At 34.2% G+C, this 9,784-nt stretch overlaps 1 protein-coding gene across 5 annotated transcripts in view; it reads left to right on the top strand.

Annotated features, from left to right (window-relative positions):
* KLHL28 (kelch like family member 28) overlaps positions 1-8,348 on the top strand; it is a 40,966-nt gene extending 32,618 nt beyond the window's left edge. For 4 of the 5 annotated variants that reach the window (XM_032244494.1, XM_032244498.1, XM_032244493.1 and 1 more), the window contains 2 exons: positions 1,479-1,687; positions 3,789-8,348. In XM_032244494.1, coding sequence (XP_032100385.1) covers positions 1,479-1,687; positions 3,789-3,952 — 373 coding nt within the window. In that variant the 3' untranslated portion in view covers positions 3,953-8,348. The remainder of the gene's footprint in view (positions 1-1,478; positions 1,688-3,788) is intronic. The other variant, XM_032244496.1, reaches the window with a different exon arrangement.
* Positions 8,349-9,784: the final 1,436 nt, after the last annotated feature.

Raw genomic sequence — 9,784 nt, 5'->3', positions numbered from 1 at the left:
CCTACAACTTCCGATGTTTGTTGACAGAGGATGGCAAAACACTTTTTTATGATATATTTTTTTTTTTTTTTTAAGCAAAATTTTTTTTTTTTTTTTTTTTTTTTTTTTTTTTTTTTTTGCCTTAGTTAAAGGAAAAATATTTGGGACATAGACATGCATTTCTATTATTTGAAAAACTTCTGGCCACAATTTATAAGCTAAAAGGTTAAGTATTTTAAATTTGATGCTCTTGAAGGTCTTGCTGCAGTTCATCAACTCTTCAGTAATTTTGGTCTAATGGATTCTATCCTGGAGTTCTTTCAGTAACATTGTTACCCAGTCTCTATTATGAACTCCAGAATGGTGTAACAGCTTCTCAAATGCTTAAGGTTTTTTCAGGAAATTAGGTTACGGCCAGAACAAGCCCAACAATCTCACCTCTGTACCTTTGTGCCCCTTCAGGGCAAACCATAAGAGTCTTAAACAGCCGCTAGAATTTTCTAGGGAAGCCTTTTTGAAAATTCTAATTTAGTTTGGATTCCATAATACAGCTTGGATATGCCACAGGTTCTCTGGAACACAGTCTTGACTCAAATTCCTGAGTACTCCTTTTTTTAAAAATTCTTTTTCTTTTTTTTTAACTGTCTTGATCGACTTATAAAATTCCTGAGTACTCCTAAATAACCCTGAGATAATTATGATTAGCCAGTTTGTACTATGCAATGTACAGTAATTGCTTTGCAGTAAACCACGTGAATTATCCTGTGAGAAATAAAAAATGTTTTTTTTTCTTTTCCCCCTTCTCTTCCTCTTCCTTTTCCCTTAACGGTATAGAAGATCCTAAAAACCTCTGTATTCTAGCCAGGCATGGTGACTTGTACATTTAGTCCTAGCTACTCAGGAGGCTGAGACACATCACATTAGCCCTGGAATTTGAGGTTGCAGTGAGCTATGATTGTGTCACTGCACTCCAGCCTAGGTGACAGAGCAAGACCTGTCTCTAAAATAAATAAATAAAATTTAGAAACAAAAACCAAATCTGTATTCAATTACTGGTTTTCAAAGTCATATACATACTTATTTGACTTTATTACATGAATCCCTTGAAGAAAAAAAACTATCCTCATTTTTGCAGGTAAGAGGAAATTACTTGTTCAGGATTACACAAATCTACAGTAGTAGGGCTAAGGTTTGTACAGCCCTAGATATACAGAATTAGTACTTGAACCCAGGTCTTCTGACTCTAAGTTCTGTGCTCTTAATAGACTTTGCTACTTGTACAATATAATGGAATAGCATGTGGAATTGCACCCTGTTTACAAGGTAAGATTTTGTCCTTGTAATCTTATCAGCAAAACCTAAGCATTTGTGGCAGACCACTCTTGTTTAATATCTATTATGTGAACCTTTAAAGCTATAGTGGGTTTTAGTTTTGCTTTGGCAGGAAGAACGATATGAAAGATCTGTAAATTAATTATTTTTTTAAAAAATATTTGCAGTGTGGAGCGTTATGATCCAAGTAAGGACTCCTGGGAGATGGTTGCATCCATGGCAGATAAAAGGATTCACTTTGGCGTGGGTGTCATGCTAGGTTTTATTTTTGTGGTGGGTGGACATAATGGAGTCTCACATTTGTCAAGCATTGAAAGATATGATCCTCATCAAAATCAGTGGACTGTGTGTAGACCGATGAAAGAACCTAGAACAGGTAATAATAATTTATTAATTTCTAAACATATAAGGTAGTTTTTTCTATAATGATGTAATTGGACTAATAGTTCCTTGGAATATAACAGCAGGGATATTACTTGTCCAGAAAACAAACAAACAAACAAACAAACTTGTATATGGTAAACTTGAAAGACAGTTAGCTAGACAAAATTATATAGATTTCTTTATTGTGACTTGTATATGCCAATGTGCAGATTATTGTTTCTCAACCTTGGTGAATGCATTTTGGGAAATGCTTATGCTAGAGTGTATACTTACAGAAGCTATTTTTGTCCATATATCAGAGGTCATCTTTTCACTTGTTACATACATACAATCCTTGGATTGTTCTGTTTTGTTTTCTATTGTGTATCAGTAATCTGTATGTTCACTTTCAAATGTTCTTTCTTCCTGAAGGAGTATAGTTGATCAAAAAGGGTTGCATTTCAGAGTTCCTAGAAAAAAAAAACAAACAAATCTACCTTTGTGGTTCAGGAGAAATTGTTATGTTTGAACTTAAACTCATCACATCATTTTACAGGAAAGATTTTAAGTTACTGATGGAAGTACTTTGGGGAACACTCCTCATACAGGTTGGCTATCCTATCCAAAATGCTTAGGACCAGAAGTGTTTCAGATTTTGGATTTGGGATTTTGGAATATTTGCATTATACTTACCAGGTTGAGCACGCCAAGTTCAAAAATCTAAAGTGTGAAATGCTTAAGTGAACACTTCCCTTGAGCAACAAAAAGTTTCAGATGTTGGGCCGGGCACGGTGGCTCACACCTATAATCCTAGCACATTGGGAGGCCGAGGTGGGAGGATCTCTTGAGGTCAGGAGTTCGAGACCAGCCTGGGCAACATGGTGAAACGCTGTCTATACTAAAAAGACAAAATTAGCCTCGAATGTGACACATGCCGTAGTGTCAGCTACTCAGGAGGCTGAGGCACGAGAATCGCTTGAACCGAGGTCATGCCACTGCACCCTGGCCTGGGAGATAGAGCAAGACTCTATCTCAAAAAAAAAAAAAAGTTTCAAATGTTGGAGCACTTTGGATTTCATATTTTTGGATATTGGATATTCAACCTGTATTGATGATGAAAGAAACTCTTGAAACAAACATGCAAGAGAAACTGAAAGGACAAACTGAAATGAGCTATTTTAGTGTTTACTATAATTTGTGTGTTTGGTATCCTTAAGAGGGAAAGTCATAGCAACAATCAGAATTTAAAAATTTGGGGTAAACCGTTTCTTTTTAGAATGATACCTGATAATATCTAAAGTAGAATTTTTAGAAGTGTAAATTATTTAATATATTTTAAATCTTTCAATGTATTTGAAAATCTCATAAAATGATTCTTCTAGAATGAAATGAAATTTAAAGGAAGAAAGCCTATGGAAAGATAGACTCCATTTTCCTATAGTGAAGGAGTAGGATTAGAGAGGAAAGGTAAAGGAAGATTTCAACTCTTAACTTGATTTTATTTTCGTTTTTAGGCAGGGTCCTACTCTGTTGAGCCAGACAGGAGTGCAGTGAAACAGTCATAGCTCACTGCAGCCTCAAACTTTTGGCCTCCAGTGATCCTCCCACCTCAGTAACTCTTACTTTTATTTTAAGGATTGTGTTTTTCCAACAAACACATATTGCTACAGTGGGCCCCCATACCCAGAGGGATATGTTCCAAGACCCCCAGTGGACTGAAACTGCAGATAATACCAAACACAATATATGCAATGTTTTTTCCTATACATATATATTTATGGCAAAATTTAGTTTGTGAATTAGGCACAGTAAGAGATTAACAACAATAACAGAATAGAACAATTGTAACAATGTACTGTAATAAAAGTTATGTGGATGTGGTCTCCCTCAAAGTATCTTACTGTACATTACTCCCTATTTTCTAGTCATGGTTGACTGCAGGAAAGCATGGAAAGCAAAAACTCAGATAAGGGGACTGCTGTATATTGCTTGTATAATTAATAATTGTTAAAATGTATTTTAAGAAAGCATTAAAATACAAATTTATTTTTAGTGAGAAAAAGTCTACTTCATAGTTAACATGTTTCTTTCTTCTTTTTATCAACCTTTCCTAGGAGTTGGTGCTGCTGTAATCGATAACTACCTTTATGTAGTCGGTGGTCACTCAGGGTCTTCCTATCTGAATACAGTGCAGAAATATGATCCTATCTCAGACACGTGGCTGGACGCAGCTGGCATGATATACTGTCGCTGCAACTTTGGGTTAACTGCACTTTGACAAGTGTGAACTCTTGGAAATAGTATGGTGGTGAAACTTGTACTGCATGAACGGATGGCCCAGTTTTCTGAAACCCACAAGCTGCATTGCTTGCTTTTTAACTTGAAGTAGCATGAAGACTCAAAGTTTTGCTGGGTACTTTTAATTGACAAGTCATTTTAGTTGCTCTTGATTACACAGTAAATCAATAATTCAAAAGAAAAAATAAGTAAAGACCTTGCCAATTGAATTGTGCACTTCCCCCTAAGACTGAGATATACTAGTTTTATATTCATAAGTGTCCGTGTAGAGAAAACATTGCTGCTTTTTTCTCTTTTTTTTTAATTTTAGCTCTTTTTCCCTGATACCATGATTTACTAGGATGAGCAATGCTTTAGGTGCTGGCGTATATTGAGTGAATGGGCAGAGTGCTGATACTGCTTCTGAGATGTAAATTCCTATGCTTCACATTTTTTATTTGTTTTAAAACAAATAAAGGGCTGCTTTTTATTTTGGTACTTTTAAGGGTTGTAAATAACATGCCATAGGGAGTCATCTGAATACTCTTCCTGCTAAATGGTTTTAGGGCTAGGGATGTAATAAATTTTTAAAACAATTGCTTTTATTATCATGATATTTGGGGCCCTATTTTAGGAAGTCAGATAAATTTGCTGTTTATGCCTTTTGTATATGGGCAGGTTAACATTGGATGAATTTAATTACCTGTCTATGCTATGGTTATCATGGATAGCAGTTAAGTATATCAGTTGTTTCAGTTTTTCTTCAGTAGTACAGCAGGCCTCCCAGTGCTGATGTAAATATTTGAGCAGTGTTTAGTACCATTCTTAGTGCATATTAATTGTTTTCATATATCCTTAAAACAATTTTAGTTTTTTAAGATCTTTGCTTTTTCAAAGTGTTCAGATTTTTTAAAAATGGTGCTAATTGTAGGATTTATAACAAGGCTATAATGGATGTCCTTTTGGATGTTCAGTATGAGATATGCATGACATGTTTTGATAGTCTTTTGCATTTTTAATGGCTTGATTCATTTGTGCTTATTAAAAATGTTAGTGATTACACTAATGTTAACATCCAAAAATCATCAAAATGGCCTGTTATGCTTTACATGGTTTCTGAATAGCGATATAAAGAAAGTTACACTTTTGATCTTCTTTCCTCTTATGCTAGATACTACATGTCCTTCTTGAAAACAGAAATATATGCATTAAATATAAAGCACTAGGCAGTTATGTATTACTTTGTACATTTCTTTAGGTAACTAAATTTTGTAATGTTATTGAGGAAAACTGGAACTCAATTTTTACTTGAGTAATGGTTCTAAGTTGAGTTCTACTTTGATTAAAGAAATGATGTTTTAAAGCAAAATTGTTTGCTGTAGCCAGTGACAGCTTATTTAAAGGAAGTGGTTAACTTATTTTATTTTAGCATGTTTTAGTAAATGTCTGTTAGTCTTAAATACACTCACTTGCATTTTATTATGATGGTTGGTACTTGTATTTTGGTACTGTAGTCATTTGGTTTTCTTTTCCTTGATTTTTTTTAACCTGTCTGCAATCTCCTTATAAAGTTTCTGCAAGACCAATGTATAATTTTTCCTAAGAAATAAATTCATACTATATTCTTAAGTGCCATAATGTTGTAGACTATTGTTAAGAAGCCATTTGTAATGATAAAACATAGGTTCATTTGTTAGTATATATGTTTATTTCTTGATACTATAGCCGGGCAATTTACAGTTCTTTGTTCTTCCATGAACTACCAGTTGTAGATTTAAATATATACTACGAAACTATGTAAAATCATTTTTAATCGTAAACGTATCATGCTTTATGAATATTTGCACAGATTACAAAACCTTGCAAGTGATTTTTAGTCTCTTCTAATTTAGAACTCAACAGGAGCAACTAATACAATTGATAGTCTGAGTATTTTCTATGTTGCTTGTTTGAATAACATAATAATATATAGCAATAACTTTTTCATTGATTTGAATAAATCTATTACATAGAAGTAGGTGCACTATTGTGGTTGGCCCAGATTTTATTTAAAGAAAAGCAATTTAAAATAGATTCATCACATATTTAGTTTTAAATCCCCAATTTAGTTTTCTTTGTTTATATCAATCTAATTACTAAATATATCCTATTATACTATTTTTAATCCCCTATTCCCTAAAGATAAAGGAATTTGAAAGACTATAGAAAATGATTTTAATTATAAACACATCTATTCTATACATCGTATTTTAATAATGTTTTACTCATGTAACATCTCCACTATCAAATTATTGTATGATCATTTGATAAATTAGATCAAAAACATATACTGGTCTTTGTTTTTGAAAAATCTAAATTTTGTCTTGAGAAAGACTAAATGTGAAACACCTTGGGCAGTAGTAGGAGCCATACACCAGTAAACAGATCATAAAAATCTGTGAAGGGAAGAGAAAAAATGTTCAAAATTTAAAGGTATATTTCTTTTAGAATTGCTTAACCTAGTGTACTATTCATAACAACCAGAGCTACTAATCTGTCCTGACAACTAATATGTTTACATTTGAGCCTTCTTTTACAAATTTGTGAGAAGTTTCATTATGAACACTGCTGACAGATTGTTAATTTAAAGCCACATGTTTCTAATGTTAAAAAGGATCAAAATGTTTGGTTATAAATCCTCAGGATTAAAAGTCTTAGAAATAATTACACATATTCAGGCAAGAAAATAAAAGCTATTTAAGATTTCCCAGAAATATTTTGGAAAAGAGCAGCACTGGGAAATAGAAATTAATGTAATCAGTTGCAAGATACTTGCCTTCTGTAATTATAATGAGTTAATCTGTTAGACATCTTTGGCTATTCAATATTCATTGGATGTTGTAATAGAATGTAAGTGGCTTTTAATGTAGCTCCAAGGATATTTACAAATTCCATGTGATTGCTATTATTGTTTTAAATATGAGTGAATATTAAGATACAGGAAGTGGTATCAAGTGATAGGAAAATGGCATTAGGTTATGAAATTTTATTTAGATAATCTGACACATATGGAGGGTTTACTTTATATATGAGATATTCTGTTAGATGCTGTGGGAGCTAGAGAGATAAGTAAGATCACTCTTTTTCATTCAAAGAGAGTAAAATATAGTGGGAGAGACCCTAATACTATTATGTTGAAGGGTGAATCTAATTCTTTATCTCTGATGTCATAAGAAGTGATTAGAGAACTAGTTTATGCATAAGCAATTTCTTAGTGTCCAATTAGGTTTTATTGGCATGAAAAAGAAATATTTAAAAACCTAATATTTATGGAACTCCAAATCTCCTAGAATTGGATAATGTATTTTCTAGTAGGAAAACTATAGAAAATTTAAAAATATGTATTTCCTATAGTATCAAGGCTCTGGCTGACATTGAGAGAAATATATGTATGTGTGTTTGTTTTCAGTTTTGGTGTTGGATTCCTGGTATTGTCACCTAAGTGCTCATTTTCAGGAAAAACAGATTCTACAATAAACACTTACTGCTTAAAGTTCAGTAAACTTGTGATAACCTCATAACCTCTGTAGTCTAAAAGTTAATAAATTATAAGATGTCAGATGTCAAGTTAACATCCAGTTCTATTTCTTAACCTTTTTTTCCCTTTGTAAACAGCACTTTAATTAGACATGATTTAATTAGATAACAATTATTCTACGGCTGGATATGTACTGGATTTTCACTTACAGTACATTGATTTGGTGTTGATGCACATTTGAAAAGAGTGAGGAATACAATACATTTTTAATACAATAGGTTTACAAATTTTCCTACTGGTGTGACTATGGAGTCAAAAATCCAGTTTACATCTCTGCAGAGAGAAAAATTGTTATCAGTATGTCTTTTATAGTGTACATCTTTAAATAGAGATAATTTATTAATTTTGTCAAGTTATCATGTGTAAGTCCCATTTATTTTAAAATACTAAGCAAAAAGTTCCAAGTTTGCCTTAAAATACAAGTGAAATTAAAGAACTGGATGATAATGCCTATATTTTTGCCTTATGAATTGTGCTGTGTGTAATAAACCAGCAGCGGTTTTGATTTTAACAGGATTCTGAAATTTTGTAGCTGTAGAGTACTAATATTTGTACTCTCTTGCAAAGAATGTGATCTAGTTGTGGATTATGTTAGTTTAAATGTTTTTTGTATATGTATTTTACCTCTGAACATGTACCTTTTTAGCATCAGGGTTTTATTTTATTTATGTTTACATAGTAAAGTGGCATTTAAGTAGTTGAGAGTTGTATTCTTTTTTTATTTTAAAGGTTATTTGTGTCTATTATTGTGGTAATGTTCTGTAATGATTACGGTTACATTTCATTTAACGTAAAATGTTTAAATAAAAATGAAAAATCTACTTTGTGTATGTCATAATTGTGAACTGAATCAAGCTAACTTAGTCATGCTCAACTCTTAGGTTTTTTTGCATAAATAGGTAGTAGCCATAGAGTAGCCACTCCTTTACATCCTCTTTATCAGGTTACAGTAAAAACACGTCTTAGGCCAAATTCTGCCACACATTCAAACGTTTACATTCATAAGTAAACATATTACGAATTTTCAAAGAAACGTTCATAAGTAAAACAGGAGCAAAAGAGTTCAGTAAGCCCATTGCAGTCCCAGATTTTTGTCTTTTTAGAATCTCTACTCTACCCAGCCTTTTAAGAAAGGTTTAGTCCGGCGGAGGTGGCTCACACCTGTAATCCCAGCACTTTGGGAGGCTGAGGCGAGCAGATCACTTGAGGTCCGGATTTCGAAACCAGCCTAGCCAACATGTCGAAATTCCGTCTCTAATAAAAATTCAAAAATTAGCCAGGCTTAGTGGCGCGCCCCTGTAGTCCCAGGTACTCAGGAGGCAGAGGTTGCAGTGAGCCGAGATCGCGCCATTGCACTCCAGCCTGGACAACAGAGCTCCGGCCTGGACTCCAGCCTGGACAAAAAAAAAAAAGTAGATTAATACTTTTAAGGCCAAAAAAGTTCAGATATTGTTTTCGCTCCAGGTCCTTGACATTCTTTGCCGTGGAGCTCCTGCCACCTAGTGTTTTTGAGGAATACTGCAGGAGGTGGGAATCAGCCCTTAAGTCCAGCGGACAACGTATTTACCAAGTGTTCAAAGAAGGCTAGTCTGGGCGTGGTGGCTCACGCCTGTATAATCCCAACACTTTTTAACGCCGAGGCGGGCGGATCAACTGGAGGCCAGGATTTCGAGACCAGCTTGGCCAACATGGTGAAAGCCCATCTCTTCTAAAGCACAAAAGAATTAGCCGGCCATGGTGGAGCGCCCCTGTAGTCCCAGCTACTCAGAAGGCTTGAGCTGGAGAATTGCTTGGGTCTGAGAACTGATTGAGCCCAGGAGGTGGAGGTTGCAGTGAACTCAGATTGCACCACTGCACTGCAGCCTGGGCCACAGAGCAAGACTGTCTCAAAATACTGCTGCTACTACTACTACTAAAGAAGGCCCATCCCAAGTGACCCTCTCACTTTCCTCACATATCTTCCCTTTTATCAGAAAGAGGAAAAAAAAATGAGATTAATCTGTGTGGATGACTTTAGCTATGACACATTTTCAAAAAATTTTTGAAGGTGTTTGAAAATCTTTTGTTTTTAAATGCAAGGCTTATAGCATTCTAGCAAAAATAATGGCAGTTAGGCTTTGTGGGTAGAGGTAGAGGAAATAGTACTTTATAATTGTTTTTGAAATCACAAGCTGAACAATCTGCAGTCTTTTTCCTTTACAGACCTCCTGCAGGAGTGGTAGGCAGCAACTGTGAAAGGCCTGATTCAAAAACGTC

The sequence above is a fragment of the Sapajus apella genome, unplaced genomic scaffold, assembly GCF_009761245.1.
Source record: "Sapajus apella isolate SASKATOON/1434 unplaced genomic scaffold, GSC_monkey_1.0 scaffold55, whole genome shotgun sequence".
Taxonomy (NCBI): Eukaryota; Metazoa; Chordata; class Mammalia; order Primates; family Cebidae; genus Sapajus; species Sapajus apella.
This window is presented reverse-complemented; position numbering and strand designations above follow the sequence as displayed.